This window comes from Podarcis pityusensis, assembly GCF_964106645.2.
Source record: "Podarcis pityusensis genome assembly, chromosome: 1".
Lineage (NCBI taxonomy): Eukaryota > Metazoa > Chordata > Lepidosauria > Squamata > Lacertidae > Podarcis > Podarcis pityusensis.
Window position 1 is genome coordinate 105,253,824 of NC_138028.1, and position 21,008 is coordinate 105,274,831.

The 21,008-nt window shown below is 42.9% G+C and overlaps 1 protein-coding gene across 7 annotated transcripts in view; it reads left to right on the top strand.

Moving 5' to 3' along the window:
* FMNL2 (formin like 2) overlaps positions 1 to 21,008 on the top strand; it is a 190,876-nt gene that overhangs the window by 147,648 nt on the left and 22,220 nt on the right. For 5 of the 7 annotated variants that reach the window (XM_081006209.1, XM_081006207.1, XM_081006211.1 and 2 more), the window contains exons 10-16: positions 2,860 to 2,934; positions 8,689 to 8,799; positions 12,652 to 12,801; positions 16,169 to 16,270; positions 16,894 to 17,209; positions 17,963 to 18,157; positions 20,762 to 20,782. In XM_081006209.1, coding sequence (XP_080862335.1) covers positions 2,860 to 2,934; positions 8,689 to 8,799; positions 12,652 to 12,801; positions 16,169 to 16,270; positions 16,894 to 17,209; positions 17,963 to 18,157; positions 20,762 to 20,782 — 970 coding nt within the window. The remainder of the gene's footprint in view (positions 1 to 2,859; positions 2,935 to 8,688; positions 8,800 to 12,651; positions 12,802 to 16,168; positions 16,271 to 16,893; positions 17,210 to 17,962; positions 18,158 to 20,761; positions 20,783 to 21,008) is intronic. The other 2 variants (XM_081006208.1, XM_081006210.1) reach the window with 1 other exon arrangement.

Consider the following 21,008-nt stretch of genomic DNA (forward strand, 5'->3'; position numbering starts at 1 on the left):
GAGGCTGTATTTCTCTCTTTGTGTTATATGGGATCAAATTGGGTTTTATTTATAAGAAATGAATTGTAGCTACCATCCGTCATGCACTAAATTGTCCGACAGTCATATTTCAGACTTAACTCTCCCGCCCCCACTTCCAAGTTGGTTTATTTGCTTATCATGTTATATCTCACCCTTCCTCCCGAAGGAGCCCAGGGTGGCAAACAACAAAACCACAAAATAACACAATTAAATTTAAAAAAATTAAAAATATTTGAAAACATTTAAAAGCATCCAGATATCCTAAACAGCAAATGATTTCCAGATTACCAGGAACAGTATCTTCCAGACATCAAATGCCTGGATAAGCAGGGATGCTTTTAAATTCTTCCTGAATGTTAATACTAAAGGCAGACAGGCTCATCTCTCTAGGGAAGGCTTTCTGTAAATGGGGAACTGCTACCAAGAAGGCCCTGTTGTGGACCAGCCTAATGCAGTCTCACAAATTGAAAGCTTGAAGAGAGCTCTACTTGTAGAAGGGGCATGCTTAATTCTGCCACTTTTATTTGGGAGGAAAAGCAGCCATACAGAAATCAATGTCTGCACTCTTATTTGCCCCCAAAGTGCAGATGGAAGGGAGTATTTATGGTCAGGAAACCAGATCAATGCCAACACAAATCAAGAATGTGGCCCTGGATTGGGGCTTCATAGGGCTGAATTCTTTTCAGAAAAACCAGTGATGGTGTTAAACATGCGTTTTTAAAACCTGTGATTGAAAGGACTGGTGAAAATGCACCTCATCATGTTCCTTGGTTAGTCTGGCCGAGGCTACAATTCTAAATATGCTCACTTGGAGAAAAAAATCCATTGAAATCAATGGGGCTTACCAACAAGTAAATGCAGTGTTATGGCATCAGAATTTTGGGCCTCTGATAGAAAGCTGTGAAGGATTTATTGTTATTGTTATTATTGTTGTTATTATTACTTTTTAGTGAGCTTGAGGATCAGTGCTTGGCAAGTGAACTGTGGCTGTTTATTTTTCATTACTTTCCCTCCTGCAGGGTCCATTGTTGAACCCCAGACTCTTACAGAGATTAATAGAGGTTCAAATTTATGTATCGTAACTCAGGAGGAGAATTTTATTGCAAATAAGAAGCCAGTTTCATTCTTACTGGTCAATTCAGCTATTTAATTTTATAAGTAACAGCAGGACGTGTTGGAAAACATGAGCCAATCGTCTTTGCCTGGAGATGTAATCTGTAAATGATGTTAGCCCTCTTGGTGTGTGTATTATTTTTATTCCAAAGTATTTTCAGCCTAGTAAACATTAAACAACCATTTACTTAAACAGAAACTTGCAAGAAAACTGGTCTTTTGTTCCCCCAACAATCTGTAAGCTCGCAATGCCAGTCTGGAAGAAACACCCTCCCAAAATAGTACTACCCTGGAGTGAAATGGGTTGATTACACTAGACCATTGTACTAAGAAGAAAAAGAAGTCATTGTGACCTCTGGGTAGTGGGAGAAAAAGAAAGAAAGCAGAACAATTAAGAGAGTGTGACTTGAAGGTTTAAACGCATAAGCATATTAAAAGTTAGATCATATTCATGGTTGCCTCCTGATTCCCCTGCCTTAAGGAGTTCACTCTGAATTGAATTCTGTGTCTTATTCTCGCATTTTCACTTAACTCAAAAGTTCAGCAGAGTCCCAGGGCTTGATCTGCCTGTTCCAGTTGCCAATTGGCAAATGTTCCGCAATTTTTAGAGCAGCTTGCCAGATGGATTGCCCTGATTGTGTAGAGAATTTCTGTGCCACCATCAGAAATCCCTAGCAGTGACTGGGATGAGCCACAGTTGTCCACCTGATCGGAGCTCCTGTGAGCTCCGGCTGAAAAAAAGAAAACCCTGGTCTAACGCAGAAGACCCCTCCTGCCTCAGTTCTTAGGGCCTTCACCAAGACTGTGCTCTAAGCTCTGCTTCCTCTGTAGTGCGAATGGGGAAAGTTTTGCCCTGCAGATGCTGGTCAGCTCTAACTTCCAACACCGCTAGCAAGCCTGACCAATTGCCAGGGTTAATGGGAGCTGTAGTTCAGCAGTATTTGGAGGGTCCAATGGTCTCCACACCTGCTGTAGTATTAACAATATGATTGAGTCTGACATGGTCAATTATTATTTTAATAGGACATGATTGAAGGATCCTAAGTAAGTCTAGGCCTACATGCTGTTCATTTGGTATCACACAAATCATACATGCTGCAGCAAGATCAATTATACTGGTGAACAGTTTCCCTGTCATAGTTTCAGTGGTTTAATTTCTCTGTGTTAAGGTGTTGTTAAAACCCAAAGGAGCAAAGCAATGAAAAAGTTGCTGTTATGAGGATTAACTTGCCTTTGTAGATGCAAGAGCAAATAAAAGAGGTGCCAAATTTGGTTACTAAACATGACCCCACCCCGGTTAAATTAAATAGTGATTTTCCATGTTCTTTTGTATTTTAGAAGCTTATAGTGGTTAGGGTTGCCATATTTCACAACAGTGAAAATCCGGACAGAAAAGTTGTTGAACTTCTTTGGGCAAAGTTGTTGAGCTGTTTTTGGCAACATCACAAAAGAAAACAAACGTTTTCGAGCTATTTTAAAGGGAAATCGCCAAAGGCAACACTGGGTTGCCATATGTCTGGATTTTCATGGACATTTTAGCAATTTCTGCCCAGACACTGCTTCTGACTGCAGTATTCTGGATATGTGGTATCAGAATATCTACTTGACTAGTTCAGAACTTCCATTTATTTTGCACGTTACAAGCCAAGAGGTATTCAGCGGTGTTTTTAGTACTCCCTCTAGTGTACAGATGTATAACGGAACCTCTCTGCAATTCCTTTCCAGGTTTGTGGGGAAAAGCAGAGGTTTGAGAAGCTGATGGAACATTTTCGAAATGAAGATAACAATATAGATTTCATGGTGAGTGTTGTATGTGTCACCTTATGTCACTTTGGATCATTGTTATCGTTTACTTTTAAGTGTATATTTTGCGTATAAATTGGGGGTTTCAAAACTTTCTGCAGTGGGCCTACCTAAAGAGGAAAAAGAATTTTTCAGCTTTACCCAGATTAACAAAGACAAAATGAATATGGTTTTGATGCGTAAGTATTCAGCATGAGCAGTCCTTTGCAGCAGCACATACCACTCCATCCATGAGAGTCTCCTGCACCTCATGATCACTTTTTGGGAGGGCTGCAGTGGGGAGAACAGAAGGGAAAGCCTGGTCTGTAAGCACCATTCTGAGGACCCAAGCTTATGGGCCCACTTGCAATGCTAACCCTCATTTCTAGGGCCATGAACAACGGGGCTCCAAGGCAAAGACCGTGTGGGAAATGCAATAGGCATGAGCAATAGGAGTTGTTTCATTGCTCCCCAAGCAGTGCTGCATGCAACACACTCTTTTCTACTTAATCATAGGATATATTTCCTTGGTGATCTCTGTGTTTCTTTGCTGTGTGTCCTAATGGGAAAGCTTGATTGGCTCCAGTTATCGGTCCTAGGCTGCAGTTTTGAAAATTTTAGGATTCAGAAAAAGTGTGTAAGCCAGGGGTAGCCAATATGTTCATCCTGATGTTGATGAACTACAGTGCCTGTCATCGCTTCCCATTGGCTGTGCTTACTGTGACTGATGGGACTTGTAGTCCACAAGTTGTGGAAAGCACCATGTTGATTACCCCAACTTAAAAAGTCAAAGTGATACTGCCATGGTCTGGGAAGGCTTATTTTAAAGTAAGGAACAGTGTTAACTGAGAGGGGAAATGAAGTAAATATTTGCAGTCTACAGCATGCTTATGCCTCATGAACCAAAGCATAGATGGGGAAGTGGCATGCTATTCCTCTTCCTGTTCTACAGACAAATGTTCCACTTCCATTTTACCAGTTTCCTTGTTCCTAGTTTAGTCACTGATCCCCACATCCCCTTTTACTGAGAGAGAAAATAGACACTGAGAACAGACAGCGCAAGTGAACTATATGTTCCAGCATGAAATTAAAAGGCCACAAGATAAGTTTGGTCACTGAACCCATCTGTGCTCTCTTACCACATAGAAATTTATATGAAGGCACCAGGGTTTAGCACTTTGAAAAGGTATTCTCTGGTGTGAGAAGACCAACTTTGGATCATTTAGGCAATGCAATACTTTAAAAATTCTAGATGTTACTAATAAGGAAAGGCTGGTGTTTGGCAGCAGAAGCCACTCCTCTTTCTCACAAGGAAGGAGCATGTGTGTGCAAGGGAGCAAGGCACGTTTGTCCTAGAATCCTCTCTAATCTCCTGCGCTGACCATCACTGAGCAAGGATCCCTTCATCAGTGTTCCAAAGCAAAAGAGAGTATGTGAACCAGCCCTTGTATAAATTAAGAATACAAGATTAGTTGCATCACCTAGTCCAGCACCCTACTTTCCACATTGGCCACCCAGATGCTTCTGAAAAGTCCACTAACACAGAATACCAGCAGTCCTTCCTGACTTCATATCCTCTTCCAGCTGGCATTCAGAGGTTTATTGCACCTGAACCTGGAGAGTCTATTCCCCTGTGAGGCATGTTTGACAGGTGGACGGGGCTTTCCACCTGTTAATCACAATGACACCAGGTGCCTGTGTGGATGGTCAGCTGATTGTCACTTGCCAAGTGTTGTGTGTAGTGCACAGGCCCTGACAACCAACTGATTGTCGGGGCTTCCAGAGTGCTATGCAAATCCCCTTTGGCTCAGCTTTGTCTTTTCCTCCCTGCATCTGACATCATCAGTTGTAGGGGCAGGATGGCATGGCTTGGTCAATCAAACTCTAAGGCCAAATGGGGAGACCTGGTGGTCCCAAGTAGGTGGAGATGGCAGGGCTGGCTTGCTGTACTTATCCCTAAGTACTTCCCTCGAAAGAGGTGGCTTCTCACCGGCAGGGGAAAAACAGCTGAGCCACCTCAGCTGGCAGTGACATTGAGCTTGGGATATCCCATGACACTTAGGTGTGCTATTCTCTTGACCACACACTCTGCCTTCCCCTGGATCTAAGACTCCTCTTGGGATTCCTGATCACCACCCCCAGCTCATTAGGACCTTTCCCCTGGGTTGAACTCCTCCAGCCCCCCCTTCTCCACCCCCCCTTCTTCACAAGACTCATGATAGACTGTTGTACTAACTCAAGTACCCTTTTCATGCATGGTCATATGATATAGCGTGCCTTTATAAACCATGTAAGCTGCTTGCAAAAGGGAAGTAAGAGATTTAAAAAAACCCCACTGTAGAATATTTTTAACTTTTTTGGGCAGCTAACAGACTGATCATCTGCAAGGAGGAGAAAGTGGTGACGTCTAGTTGACTCACCAGCCACAGGGCTCTTTCTGTCATGAATAAAGCCCACAAGTTCAGACTGTGAGCACAAGTGGTTAGTTTCAGTGAAGAGGATGGAGGGGAACATCGGAAGTGGTCTTGCAGAAAGTCAGCTGATCCATCTAGCTCTGGTTTGGCTGCACTGACTGGCAGAAGCTCCCTGCAGAGATCTCTGTGGATGCCAGGGATTTTGAACGATTGCATTTCCTCCAAGATTGGGCTTGAAAGGAAGGAGATAAGCAACGGTAGGGCCCGGGCACAGCACTGGAGGCTCATCCATTAGAGTGAATGGGACCCCGCCCCAACAGCCTCAGATCACACTCTGCCAACCCCCTCCTGCCTCCTCTTCCTTACTTACAACCAGTCCGGGACACTGGTTGCCAGCTTTTTCCTCCTTTGTCTGAACTCCTTTATGAAACTCAGAGGAGGATGGAATCAAACCTAGAGTTAGTTGGCTTCATCTGCCTTTGTCTCTGGCTCCACCTGGTGTTGGTCAGCCTGTTTCCCACCCTACCAATCCCAGTGGGCATCTAGTACCACTGCGTGGCAGAGACTCCAGAGAAACAAATCAAAGAACATCCCATTCTGATAGGCACCGAAGGTAAAAGATTCAGTCCAATAGAAAGCAATACATAGACAGGCAGGGATCACTGGTTTCGAGAGAGAGAGTTCATTGTGAGATGCAGTGCAGTTGCTCTGGGAAGAAGCTCTTCACCAGGCTTCCTCAACCTCAGCCCTCCAGATGTTTTGAGACTACAATTCCCATCATCCCTGACCACTGGTCCTGCTAGCTAGGTATCATGGGAGTTGTAGGCCAAAAACATCTGGAGGGCCGAGGTTGAGGAAGCCTGCTCTTCACCATCCTCCCCTTTTCAGGAGTTGTTGAAAGGCTGGGGACAATGAGATCTGACCAGTTAAATAAGTCCCAGCTGAACCTCAACTGTAGGTGCTTCAAGCAGAACTGGTTACTAAACCCTTCCCTGTCTTAGGGCAGTATAAACTGTCTGCCTTTTGCAAAATAGCAAGAAGCATTTTAAGAAGCATTTCTCCTTAGAGTGCACTTTTGAGATCTGTTTTTGCGTTACATCTGGGAGTCAAGACTTTTGTTCATTGTGAATAAAGTTTTGGGTCATTTACATTAAGCCCCCACCTTCCCCCAGTGACATAAAATGAAATAATTATGCAGAAGGAGCCACTTGAGAATTAATGGCACATGGGCAAAAAGATCAGCTATGTCTATTGCCATCTGGTGTTTAACAAGATCTGCATGTCGCTGGAAACCACCTGTGGGACATGTGTTTCAAGAGGTTTGAGAGAGGAACTAGGTTGGTAAAGAAAACGAAGGTACATTCTTTCACCTTTGGTGGACGTGCCCAAAGATTAAGGCTTTCTGGGAGATGATCTATAATGAATTGAAAAAGGTATTTAAATATACCTTTCTAAAGAAACCAGAGGCCTTCCTGTTGGGCATAGTCGGCCAATTGGTGCCAAAGAAGGATAGAACTTTCTTTATGTATGCCACAACAGCAGCAAGAATACTTATTGCAAAGTATTGGAAGACACAAGACCTACCCACTCTGGAAGAATGGCAGATGAAGGTGATTGACTACATGGAATTGGTGGAAATGACCGGCAGAATCTGAGACCAGGGAGAAGAGTCGGTGGAAGAAGATTGGAAAAAGTTCAAAGACTATTTACAGAAATATTGTAAAATTGATGAATGTTAGAATGATGTTGGATAGAAACTAAGTGGCTTTTAGCTGTAATGTTATAAGGGAATATGAAAAAATGGACTATTAATAGGTAAAAATTTAATGTTATAATACTTTAAGATCGAAGACTAGGATAAACAAAGAGGGGAGGGATTTGCTAAACTAGCAATTGAAGTGGAATACAGAAAAGGGAGGCGTGAGGAGGTCTGGGAAACAAGCAAATGAAAGATAAGTGATTGAAAGACTGAATTGTTTTTAACTATTTTTATTTTGTATTTTTCTTTTTTCTTTTTCTATTTTGTAATATTTTGAAAATCCTAATAAATATCTTATTAAAAAAAGAGAGAGAGGAACTAGGTTGAGGAGGAAAAGAACCAGTGTCTGGTGGCCTTCCATGACTGGTTTCTGAGCCCGTCTGCGTTGGGGGAACCATTTCTGTTCCTTGTATTTGCTGGTTGCTTATTAGCAGAACAGAAGCTATATTTGTCATAACAGTGTAAAAAAGGGTCAAGCAAGGCTCCACAGCACTTCTTGAAACTTGAGCAACTGAGACCTGACGTAAACAGAATGATCACTCTAAGCTGCTGACCTTTAACTTGACATGACACCTGGGCAGAAGAATGGGACCCCCCCCCCCAAAAAAAAGCTTTCTGGAATAAAGAAAAATTGAAAAGGCATTCCTAGACACTGTTAGTGTGTGAAGTGCCATTTTAAAATGATCCAGATATTTTGCTTCAGTAAACTATAGCTCATGATCCTTAAATATGTGCCCCATTCATGTGGAAATGAGTGTCAGAGCATCCATTTATTCAGTCCAAATAAATTGTTCTTGCAACGCTGGTTTGTATCAATCAGATTTTGGATTTGTAGCTGGAATGAAGGGAGAGAAGTAGAGATATTAATGATGGAAACTTTGTGAATTAGTGTCTGAAACCATTCCACCACATTTGGATCAGATAGTGTTTATATTTTCCACTGCTGTAGCTCGCTCTATCTATCTATCTATCTATCTATCTATCTATCTATCTATCTATTCATCTATCCAGGAAGCAGGGAAAATGACTTCTAATGGGTGACTTCTTTTCAGTCTTCTTCTATTTGCTTGTGTTAATGCTACTCTCCCTCTCCCTGTCCCAGTTCACTGAATGTGTTTAGGCCAGACCTCTTGAAATGTTCAAAGTGCTGCGTTCTGCATACAGTACCATATTTGTCTGATTACAGTTCCCATTCTGAAATGCACACCATTCTAGGCACGACATATGCAATAATTGGTGAGATGAATTGCCATTAAAGAAGAGCTTAAGTTTGCAGTATACTTTTTTTCCTGTTGGGAAAAAAAAATTGGGAGTGAGCCCAATGAATTCAGTCAGTGGGATTTACTTCTGAGTAGACATGTTGTAGGACATCTCCTCTTCTTCAAGACACATGCTTCTTACTCAGAAAACTTTATTTCTATTTTGTCAAGTATAATTCGTTCCCCACCTCCCACAAATTGTCAGGCATAATCTTGAGATGGTCTTAAGACATCTAGGTTGCACACAAGGCAGCAAACATTGCTGCACATGATTTGTCCCTGTGCAAAATGAAGGGTTAGCATGACCAGTTTCCATTTTTTGATGGTTCTTGTTTTACAGGTGGCGTGTATGCAGTTCATCAACATAGTGGTTCACTCAGTAGAGGACATGAATTTCAGAGTTCACCTCCAGTATGAATTTACTAAGCTAGGCCTGGATGAATACCTAGATGTGAGTACCGCCTGCTTTTGCTTGTTTTGTACTTGGATATGATTTTGCTGAGAATTCATTGTTACTTTCTGTGTTAAAAAAAGCGATAGGGAGTTCTTTGCTTTTACTTTACTTTTTTAAGAAAACCACACACAACAATTGCCAGACATTAGCCATACTAAAATAAAAAACTTCTCACAAAGACAATACAATGAATAATCAACCACCATCAATACACCCTGATCCACTGCTTGAGATCTTTATGCAGGGGGGGAAATGAATGTTTCTCAGTTTTACCCACCTACCTTCCTCCCTTAGGGGTCACCCCTGGATGTTCTGAAGTATATCTTATATTTTCCCATGTCTTATACTTTTCCAGTATTTTATACTTTCCCCACAACGGGAGTGCAGCTCTCAGTCCCCAAAAGGTTGCCCACCCTGTTTGACCAATGTTTCCCATGCCAGTCTTTCCTTAGAAATGTCCATTCTGCCTTTAGTGCTCAACGAGCTAAATGCATGCTCCAGCTGCAAACGTCAGTGTCATGGGCTCTTTATATCAAGCTGTTCCTTGACTGCCCCGAGCCATGCCATCTTCAGAAAAAAGACCAAATTCTCTCACATGTTTCTGTTGACCGGTGCCTTGTGCTGCTGTTTTTTTTGCTTGCTGAACTTTTGAGGCTTCAACCGGTCCCAAATAATAGCCAGCCACAAACCTGGAAGAAGTCAGAAGGGGTTAGTAGAATCGCCTCTTAACGCTGCATTTTATGCACAGCGATCACCCGCTTCCAATGCCAAGAAAATGTGAATGAAGCCAGATACTGTGCACACTTCTGGTGCGGTGACCTTTGCGCCAATGGAATGCTTCTGCCACAGTGCACCTCCACTGTGCTGACCTAACTGCTGAGACAACTGGATCCATTTCAGGAGTCCCGGCAGCTCAACACTCTCTCTGCTCCCCCGACTTCTCCTGCTCCCCACTTTCTCCTGCTCATTCTTTTGAGAAGCAGAGCGACATACACCGCTCAGACCAAAACTGTGCTGACTTTTGAGGATTCTTTTCCTTCTGCATCCCTGTGGTTCAGTTGCGGGAATCATACAGTGGTTGCCTTCTTGGCAGCCGTGAGTTAACCACAATTGTGGAGATAGAAGAAGCAAAGGATGACATGGGCGTAAGTGAGAAACTGCTGTCAAGAGGAATAAGAAACTTCAATTGCACACTTGAAATCCCCCACTCCAGTGTCACTATAATATTTCTAATTTTCGCTTTATTATGTCGTTACCCATTCCTCTCTCTGCACCCACACCCCTTGTCTTCCTTGAGTTTTGAACACATTTTTAGCGCTCAACATAGGAAGCTGCCTTATATGACCAAGTCAGTTATTTGGTCCATCTAGGTCTGTATTGTTTGCACTAACTAGCAATGACTCACCAGTCGCTCTGCTGGCCTGGAATTTCAGATGGAGGTGTGTGTGTCTTTCTCTGCCTTCCATAGAGAAGCGTATCAAGACCCAGTATTTCATCTAGCTCAGTATTGTCTATGCAGATTAGCACTGGCACTTCGGGGTTTCAGACACCAGGGATTGAACCTTGTGCATCCAAAGCATGCACTTCATTACAGAGTTAGGACCCACCTCCTAGAATCCATAGACTTTATAATGGGACAGCTGAATTGTTTAGAAGGACAATGGGTTTTCTCAGTGCCATTTTTCCAGAAAAAGAGGTGCCAGAACTCTCCATGAACACCTCCCTTGTTCTCTCATAATGGCAATGGCGCCCATCTGAGAGGCGCCGGTACTCAATTCCAGTGAGTTCTGGCTGGGGAAAAAAAGCCCTGGGTTTTCTTAATCTACTCATTGCAGCCAACCTCCCAAAGGCAGGTTGAACTGTGATCTACAAAAACGTGGTTTGTTCTTCCAGTGATGTTCACCACGTGCAGCACGTAATTCTGACCCGGGAGTGGGGAGTGTCCAGTCTTGTGACTTAGAGCTGGAGCTTAGAGTCCCAAAATAACTAGCCAGTTCCTTTTCATCTCAGAAATGGGGATGTCCATAATTGGGTTTGAAAAGCCAATATGAGACTGCAGCTGATATGTAATGCTGTGTTGGTTAAATTGCTTTCTATAGAATGAAGTCTGGGCTTGATGTATTGTAATCACATTGTCTGAACGTTTGCACCGATGCTGTGATATAAATTATAAAATAATACTGGCCTCTTAACATGAAACAATGGGCTTTGGTTGGGCTTATACAGCAAAAGGAATATCTTTTTATTACTTTTTTCCTCTCGTACCTGCTATGAATTTGTGGGTACCAATTACAGTTAAGTTCTTGTGTCCTATTTCTCCATCTTGAATTGTTTTTCATTCCTCTCTTCCCATGGTGCTCTATTATTAGGAACTTTTAACATGGAGACAGATTTTTTTTGTTGTTGCTTAGAATTCAGCTGTTCTTGCTGCTTTTTGGCTTTGTTCCATCATATAACATAGTCAAGAGCTTCTTTCATGTATTCTGACAACAATACTTTATGTTCCATATAATATGCTTCTCCTGGTGGTACAGTGCAGCATGGGGACTATTTTTCGCATTTAAACACTCACTTACTCACCATCCCAAGCTAACCCTTTTGAGTTATTTTCATTCAACCTTAGGCTAACAACCCCTCCCCGCTGGTAAGTTCAGTTCAACAAGAAAAAACACTTTTGCTGGTATGGAAATGCCATAACAGCAGTGCTCTTAAAATTCCTTACACAGAGCCACCTTTTAAGTCAGGGTGAATAATGTGATGGGTATTTTAAAAAGTAACTCAAACAAATTGCTTTTTTGAGGGAGGGGGGAGGGTTGATGGTGATTTGGAGTAGATCACATTGCCATTATATTATGCATTTAAAGTCCACAACTGAACAAGATGTGCATGATTGACCTTGTTATCCAGCAGAATCAATGGGAATTGGAGGAGGGAGAAAGAACACACCATGACAAGCTTCCGCTCATGGTTTGTAACTTACCCTGGCATGACAACAACAGGAATGGTGACGGTGTGTGAAGCAGGGACTTCGGAGCACTGTGCACCCATTTTTTTATTAACTTATTATTATTAAATTTTATTTATACCCCGCCCTCCCCAGCCAAGACCAGACTCAGGGCTGCTAACACCGGTATAAAAACAATTGATTGAAATACAATGGTACCTCAGGTTACATACGCTTCAGGTTACATACGCTTCAGGTTACACACTCCGCTAACCCATAAATAGTGCTTCAGGTTAAGAACTTTGCTTCAGGATGAGAACAGAAATTGTACTCCAGCGGCACGGCAGCGGCAGGAGGCCCCATTAGCTAAAGTGGTGCTTCAGGTTAAGAACAGTTTCAGGTTAAGTACGGACCTCCAGAACGAATTAAGTACTTAACCCAAGGTACCACTGTACAACTTAAAAACAAGATTAAAATACAACATTAAAATGCAGCCTCATTTCAGTAGGAACTCAAATAAAAAACCTTTTTGGGGATGAAAACATCAAGTCTTCACCAAGGCCAGCTATCCAGACTGGTCCTACGTGGGCCAGAAAAAAGCCAGGGAAGTCCCCAAATAGGAGTTCCATCACAGAAGGAGAAAAGAAAAAAGGAAGAGGGGGAGGGGATCAATTTGATTCCAAGCCAAAGGCCAGGCGGAACAACTCTGTCTTACATTTGCTGCTCTTTCACGTTAAACCATAGTTTATTTTCAACTTACCTGAACCCAGAGGCCTGCATATATATTGCTTTTATTAGTAACAATGAAATCAACCATTTTAGCAACATGTGACGGTGGTGGAAAACCTGACTTATTTAGCGGTGCTAAACGATGCTGTGCCCCCTGCCCTATTTTGATCTTCCAGAAACTGAAACACACAGAAAGCGATAAGCTGCAGGTGCAGATTCAAGCTTATCTGGACAACGTGTTTGATGTGGGAGCTTTACTTGAAGATGCGGAAACCAAGAACGCTGCCTTGGAAAGAGTAGAAGAACTGGAAGAAAATATATCTCATGTTAGTATTGGCGCTTTAAAATGTAGACGTTGGGGGGTCTTTCTGGAGGCTGGTTTTTATTTGGTCATTCGATTATTTATCTGGGCATCAAAATGTGATTACAAATGCACTTTATTTCGTTTATATCCATTACTACCAGTAAAGCTTTTGGTCTTCTATTATTTTTATTGCTACCTTGAGAAGAAAACACACACACACTTAAAATATAGAGGAAAGGCTAGTTTACCTGGATAATTGGTTTCCGTGTGATTTAATATTTTTAGTTCAGTCTGCAGTGCTATGCCTGCTTTTATCTTGGCAATGTCACGGACAGCGTGCCTGCAAGACATCATTAAACAGACACTTTAATATTACTAGGAACTAAAGGAGGCAAATTCCTGTTAAAGCACAAGAGGTTTGAGCAATTTCTGTCTGGAAGTTCATTTAGAGCTGGACTGAAAAAATGTCCTTGTGATTTTAGTCTTTAACTTCAATTTTTGTCCCTGTTCCAAACTGACACAAATGTGGAAAAAAATATTTACCTGCTGTATAAATGATGCTCAGTTTGTGGATTTCCCAGAAGTGCCTGAGTGATTACCGTTAGGAGCAGGATACTGAGATAATGGACCCTTTGCCAGATCTAGCAGGCCTGCTCTTTTTACTGCCTAGTAAACAGGTAGTGATGTTTGCTGCAGAGGTTTACTAAGATTTTTTTTGTGAACCAAACATCTGATTACTCTCTTAAGTGTTTGTCATCTCCCTCTCTGGGTTAATAAATATTTATAACTGAAACAATTAGAAAACACTAATTTTTTTTAAAAAAACAGGGGCTGCATCCAGACATAGCCATCCACAACTGAAAGTGCTCCTTCCGTTTGTGAAAGACACTTGATCCCAATGGCAGAAGGGGGAAAGGAAGCCATTTTGCACCAATCCTTCCCTGAAGCTTCTGCCCCCTCCCCCAGTCTGGAGGACACTTCAGCCTCCTAGAAGAGATTTTCAGAGGGTCTGGAGTGGAGGTCTGGAGCTGGTAGGAGCAAATCTGGAACCAAATCTCATAAGGGTACAGCAGGCTTCCTCAACCTCGGCCCTCCAGATGTTTTGAGACTGCAATTCCCATCATCCCTGACCACTGGTCCTGCTAGCTAGGTATCATGGGAGTTGTAGGCCAAAAACATCTGGAGGGCTGAGGTTGAGGAAGCCTGGGTTACAGCCTAAGTAGAAGTGGTTACATACTCCCAACTAGAGTTTTAAAACTTACACAAGCAATTTTGTTAACAAATGTTTTTCCTATTAGGTCCAACTTCAATATTATTAAACTGCATTTGTGTGTGTGTGTGTGTGTGATATAGAACCAATGGTGTTATATCCATATGAATGAAAACTCCCTATATTAATATTGCATGCGTGTGGTCCTTGTTGTTCTCTGATCATGTTATTGACTCAAAACAGCTCTGGAGTATTTAATTTCAGCTGAATTACAATTCCAGATGGAATCACTTGGGAGAGCAGCTTGACCGAGAACTTTTGTTATAGGTTGGTTGGGTGTGTGTGTGTGTGTGTGTGTGCTAATTTACATATAAATTGCAAATTCCATGGACACATAGGGGGGGAAAAACACAAATAAGCAGATCTGTGTTTCATACCATAAAAGTGCATGCATAAATCTCTGTAGCTTCCAAGATATACAGTACTGTAAGTGTTCGCAAAGCATAGCTTACAGATTTAAAAATGTATTAGCCGCAGGGATCATGCTGGAATGGGGTGGTGGAGGAGTAGTTGTCCCTACTTAAGAATTACTAGTTACTAGTTATAAAGGCAAAAAAAGTCTGTGTTATAGGTGATCCTATCTGAAGTACTTGAACATGGCATCACTTGTGCTTGCCCCATGCCAAAAAAGTATGTCTCCAAGCGGTTTCCTGCTTGTCCCATGCTTTTAGGCGTGGATCCAAGCGGTTTTGTCTTTGCCATTCTGCTTTCCCCTGGAAAACCCACTCTTTGCGTGCCCAGACAGAGACCCCCCCCCCCAAGACACCACCAGAAGAAATAATGACTCATGACAACGTGTTATGGAATTAAAATTGGCCACAACTTTATTAAACCTTTCAGATGTAGGAAGACCTTGGCTTAGGAATTGGGGGTATATCCCTCCCAGCCCCCCAGCCAGGGAACTGGGGCTCCTCAGGGTTAAATGGATCTGGGGAGGGTGCACTGCAAGACGCTTGTGTACGCAGGCAGCCCCCCTCCCCATTTCCACGCAATGCAGGGGAGTTCACTGACAACCTTTTAGTGTATGGCCAGTGACTCAACTCAAAACTCCTTTAACGGGGAACCTTGGAATCGCTGCCGTGTGTGTGTGTGTGTGTGTGTGTGTGACCACTTCATGCCCTCCCTCCCCCATTTAGGGAAGGTAGACTAAAGGATTCCGCCCAAGGCTTAAAATCGCCACCTGAGACCACAAACTTGCAGTCTCGCCGCGAAGACTATGTACTCCTGAAAACACATTAGCGATCTGACAACCATTCTTTTAGGATGGCTAATGTCATCCAGCCAGTGTTCATTTCCCGAGGTGGTGAGGTGCACTCTGTCGGGTCTGAAAAGTTCCAATCTGTTGGTTTTAATGTCCAAATGCTTCACAACTCGGCCTCCGATACGCAAGATTGCCAAGCGGATGGCCCTGTTAATTTTTCCCACCGCGTAATACAACTCAAGCAAACCAGAGGGAAGCCTGCCCATACATGGTCCGCTCGGCTTGCCCCGCCCCCGCAAGCCGCTGATTGGACAGTTTAAACCAGGGTTTGGCGTGAACTCCAACCAGCCCAACCAGCTGGTGAGTCCCATGTGGCCTGGGGGTGCTGCGCGCCGCAAAGGGCGCCCACCGAAGGAGGTGTGAGCGTTGATTAGTGCTAAATCAGAACAAACTGCCATCAATTCTGGTGTTTGCATTTAGCCTTCCATATCTCCCATATCTCAAGATTTCATTAGTTTCATAAAATGTAACTATGATGTTCACAGCCTCGAGAAAAATAAATGGAAGTTGGTTCTTTGAGTAAACCATTACTACCCAAATGAAACTTTGACATCTCTCTCTCTCACTCACTCACTCACTCACACACACAGTTACATGGGCGACTCCCACAGCCTTTGACCATGTAAATTCAACACCAAACCTATTGATCCATCACAAATAGACCCTATGATTGTAAAGATTATGTATGGTTCCTATAGCTCTGGCAAGGGGCCTGTTCTTAGACATTTTACAGCATGAATAACCGAATGATACGATGTTTATTATATAATGTATGGCTCTGGCATGGCTCCCACCACTGTGAATAAATAAGCCTTTTTGCCAATTAACACTCCCCTCCCCCACCCCTTTTATGTCTAGTTATCAGAAAAACTGCAAGATACAGAAAATGAAGCTATGGCTAAGATTGTGGAACTGGAAAAACAACTCATGCAGAGGAACAAAGAACTGGATGTCGTTCGAGTAAGTGTACCGAGTGCGGATTGTGCTGCTTAGGGTGCTCACTGGATGGTCAGCCAAGTTGCTCACAAGTATAAAACATGGAATCTGCTAGATTCACTGTTGCCCCCGCAATTGGCTACAGTTCAGTTTACTTGCAGTCTGCAGAAATGATTTAATCCTAAAGTTTGTGGGCACGTTGGATCAATGAAGGTTTATAACACTTGGGTTCCTTTCTGTGAGTCTCTTAGCCATGGAATGGGAGGACAGGAAACCAGCCGATATTCTGTCACTAGTATCTTCCACCAGAAGTCAGGCAATCTAACCCAAAACACAATAGGATCTTATTGGCTTAATGGATTGGGTGTGCCAATAGTACATATCATAGAGTCTTCATTACCCTAGGAAATAATTTAAACCTTTCTGATATTGCCAGTTTGTGGCCATGATTGAGGTTCCTTATCCAACTTATTAAAGGAAAACGCAGTTTGGATGAAGATAAAGTGAGAAGTGCATTTGCCGCAACCATCAAACATTGCCTTACAATGACTCAGCTGGGAATCCCATGTTATGTTGTTCCTTCAGTTTTGAGATGATTCTGCATATCAAACACATGTCGATTCTTTACTCGTGGGCTCTTTTTGCAGGAAATATACAAGGATGCAAACACACAGGTTCACACGCTGAGGAAAATGGTCAAAGAAAAAGAAGAAGCTATTCAACGACAGTCAACGCTGGAGAAGAAGATCCATGAACTGGAGAAGCAAGGGTCCATTAAAATTCAGAAGAAAGGAGATGGTGATATCAACATTCTTCCTGTTGGGGTGGCTTCTGGGACATTGCCCTCAGGGGCAGAAGCTGCCACAGGCACTTGTGGAGGATCAGCTTCCGGCTCTGCACCTTCGGTTCTCTTGCCCCCTCCACCACCACCCTTGCCATTGTCAGAATCAGAATCGGAAGCAGGTGAGAAATGTTGCAGAAGAAATGAGATTTGCTCAACTTAAGGTAGTGGGGGTTAGCCTATCCCCCTCAATACATCTGGCCATACTTTGTGATGACCACACATGAAAGAGGCTGGGACCCAATCCAGAGAAAGATGGATGCGGTGAATCAAGTGGTGCTTAAGTGTTCACTGGCTATCTAGGCATCTTACCTTAAAAATATTTACTTAGAAATTAATTCCCTCGAAATCAATATGGTCTACTCCCAAATAAATAACTTTATGATTAGACTGTTGTCGAAGTGTGCCAAACTGGCTCTGGATTACACCCTATGTCTTCATCATCATGACAAGCTAGTGAACTTAATAATAATAAAAAGCAGTGACAGTAATTGTTATTACTATAAGTAGTTATTACTACTACTGCTACTACTAGTAGTAGTAGTATTAGGTATATGACACAATGCAGAGTAACATAAGCATGAAAAGGGAATGATTCCTCTACCCTGAGGAGTTTATCTAATCCTATTCTCTTCCTCTTCACTTTTGCTGAACGCCGTCTTGTGTTTGAGGTCCATTCTACACATTGCATGATTTGCAAGGGTCTGCAAAATAACATCTATTTGGCAGCTTCTCTACTCTGCAGGCACAATGTATAGCAAAGTTCACCATGTGGATTGCCTATAGTTGAGAGAACTCCCTCGGGGTGTGGGAGGGAGGCGAACATAGTTTGGTTGAATACTTTAAAATGCTGTTTTGTCTTTTTCATTTCTCAGTTCAAAATGGTCCTGTGACACCGCCAATGCCTCCTCCCCCTCCACCGCCTCCTCCCCCTCCTCCCCCACCACCTCTTCCTGGCCCAGCTGCAGAACCAGGACTGGCCCCTCCGGTTCCACCCCCACCCCCACCATCAGCACCTCCTCTTCCGGGAACAGCCTCCCCTACAGTCGTTTTCAACTCAGGATTAGCAGGTAAGAAGCAGCCAGTGTTGCTGGAGTGCTATGGAAATCCTATACACAATACAAAAAATGTCCTTAGTCAAAGAGGAATGAGTCAGAATGGATGTTATGAAAAAGTGCTCCAAAGTCTTCATTGCTTAATGAATCAAGGTGACCCAGTGCTGCAAAACCTTAGCTGCAGCAGTGAATTAAAAGCAAAATAACTTTCTAAAGAAATGACAAGAGGTAAGGTGATGGCCTATTCTCAGTGGAGGTTTGTGGAGAGGCAAATTTTTTCAAACTAAAAATTGTGTGTTGTTTTGCTGCATCTTCTCAAAGGAGAGATGGTGAGCACCTGATGGAGCCAATACAAAGGTTGAACACTTAAGAGATTCCCACCCCTCCCTCACCATTCTGCAGATTATGAGTAGCTAGCAGAAAAATGCTTTGATTTTATGAAACGGAGGCTTTATACAGTTGCTACAATCCCTTCATGTTGTCTCACTGGTGGTGGAAAAGTGTTAGATGCCTCGCCTCAAACACTGAATCCAAATCTCCAAATTTGGGGTTCTTGCGGGCAGCAGCCTGTTCTGGGGGCTGGGGTGGGAATTTTTTTTTTTATTCATTTCCCCCCAAAAAAAACGAGGTGCGTCCTATGGGCCGGTGTGCCCTATAGGGTGAAAAATACGGTATATGTTTAAAAGCAGGTGGCTGGTTCTTTATTTTAAACCTTCTCTGATATCCCTTAAAAACAGGCAGAATTTGGATGCCTCTGTGCCACTGAGAAATTTATTTGGAATAACAGTAGCTTGAAGTTTCCAAGACTAAAGCACTCAAGTGAATGTGTGTTCCCCCCACCCCACCTTCCTCTTCCTGCATTGAGTCCAACATCAACAGTTGCTCATCCTCTGATAGTAGAGGTGAACTTGGAAGATGAGAGATTCAATTTCTTGTTCTTCAGGGGCATTGCACTGGCTGTGTAGCTCCAGCCTATTCTTCTCTCTCCCGCCCCCCTTCAGTTTACAACCCTTGGCTTGGTTTTGTCATTAGTCACAATCCTCTTTGCAAATCTGATGTTCATTCAGCCTGCTAATACTCTATCTGTTGCCTCATTGCAATTAATACAGTTTCTGTTGACTTGAGCACAATTTGGAAGAATAAAAAAAATCATGAATCAGGCCGGCCCATTAACATCCCTGGACAAAACTTCATTAATGAAGAAAGACCCTCAACGCCACAGTTCTGGGTTTGGTCCTGAGGCTGAATCTAGAGTCATTTTTGATGTCTTATTGAAAATGACAGCCACTGGGAACTGAAATTAATTCAGAATAGCTGGGTTTTGATCTCCTGCCTGTATATGAAGGAAATATGTTGCAGGGGGAATCTAACAAAAGAAAATAAAAAACAGCCTGGCTGGATCATGCCAATGGCTCATCTAGTCCAGCATCCTGTTCTCACAGTGGCCAACCGGATGCCTGTTCAGTGGCGTAGCGTGGGTTGTCAGCACCCGGGGCAAGGCAAGTAATTTGTGCCCCCTAACCCGTGGATTTGCGCCCCCTAACCCGTGGATTTGCGACCCCTAACCCTAACCCCCAGATGTTGCGCCCGGTGCGGCCGGGGCCCCCTGCACCCCCACGCTACGCCACTGTGCCTGTTTAAGCACACAAACAGGACCTGAATGCCACAGAACTCTCTCCTGTGGTTTCCAGCAACTGGTATTCAGAAGCATACTGCCTCCCACAGTGGAGATAGAACATAGTCCATCAGGATTAGTAGCCACTGACAGCCTTAGCCTCCCTGAATTTCTCTAAACCTATTTTAAAGGCATCCAAGTTGGTGGCCATCTCTGCTCCTTTTGGAAAACATATTGGTGCTTCAGGAAACGAATGCTCCATATACAGTGGTACCTCGGGTTAAGTACTTAATTTGTTCTGGAGGTCCATTCTTAACCTGAAACTGTTCTTAACCTGAAGCACCACTTTAGCTAGTGGGGCCTCCTGCTTCTGCCACGCCACCGCCGCACGATTTCTGTTCTCATCCTGAAGCAAAGTTCTTAACCCGAGGTAATATTTCTGGGTTAGCAGAGTCTGTAACCTGAAGCGTATGTAACCTGAAGCATATGTAACCCGAGTTTGTATGTAACCTTCAGTAGTTTATTTGTTGGTAAACTAATTCTAGGTTATTGGTCTTTATGGCGTTGTTTGCAATCTTCCCATATAAATAAGTTGGGAAAAGTGTAGCTTCCAAATAATACTGTTTACTGCAGAATTAATATGGTACTGGACCATCCAATAATGGATGCTACCTTTTGTTTGATACTTAAATGAAATCCATAGAAGGCTTTTGGTGGGCACATGCCTCATCCATTGCTGTTCTGCTACACTAAGATAACCTCAAGTAGGAAAATGCAATTTACCTTAATGGGTGATGATAGGTAAATACCTATTACCATGGGTAGGATGCCCGGTCCATAAACTCTATACGCCTAAGTGCAATTGATTATTTCTATGTAGAAAAATGATAATGTGTGAAGTGGTTTTAAGGAGCCCTGATTTGTGATAATAGATTGTTCTATTAAATGACCTACGTAACAATAGCTAACCTTTTTCTTATTTATTCCCTCTGCTTCCTTGTAAGATGGGCCAATCAAGCTTTTCTGTAGGTTCCTTTTTGCTGAGTATTTTAAGTACATTTTAATCCCATTTTCTGCTGTCTTCTTTTCCTGTCTTGTTAACCAAATCCATTTGTGTATCACTTTAAAAACTAGCTTGCTGTGTTTTTGCATTCTCCGAAAGCGTGGGATGTTTGTTTGACTTGTTGTGGTGCAAAAGCTCTGTTTAGGAGAATAGGGGTTTCCTAACAACTCTCCACACCCTTAACAAGC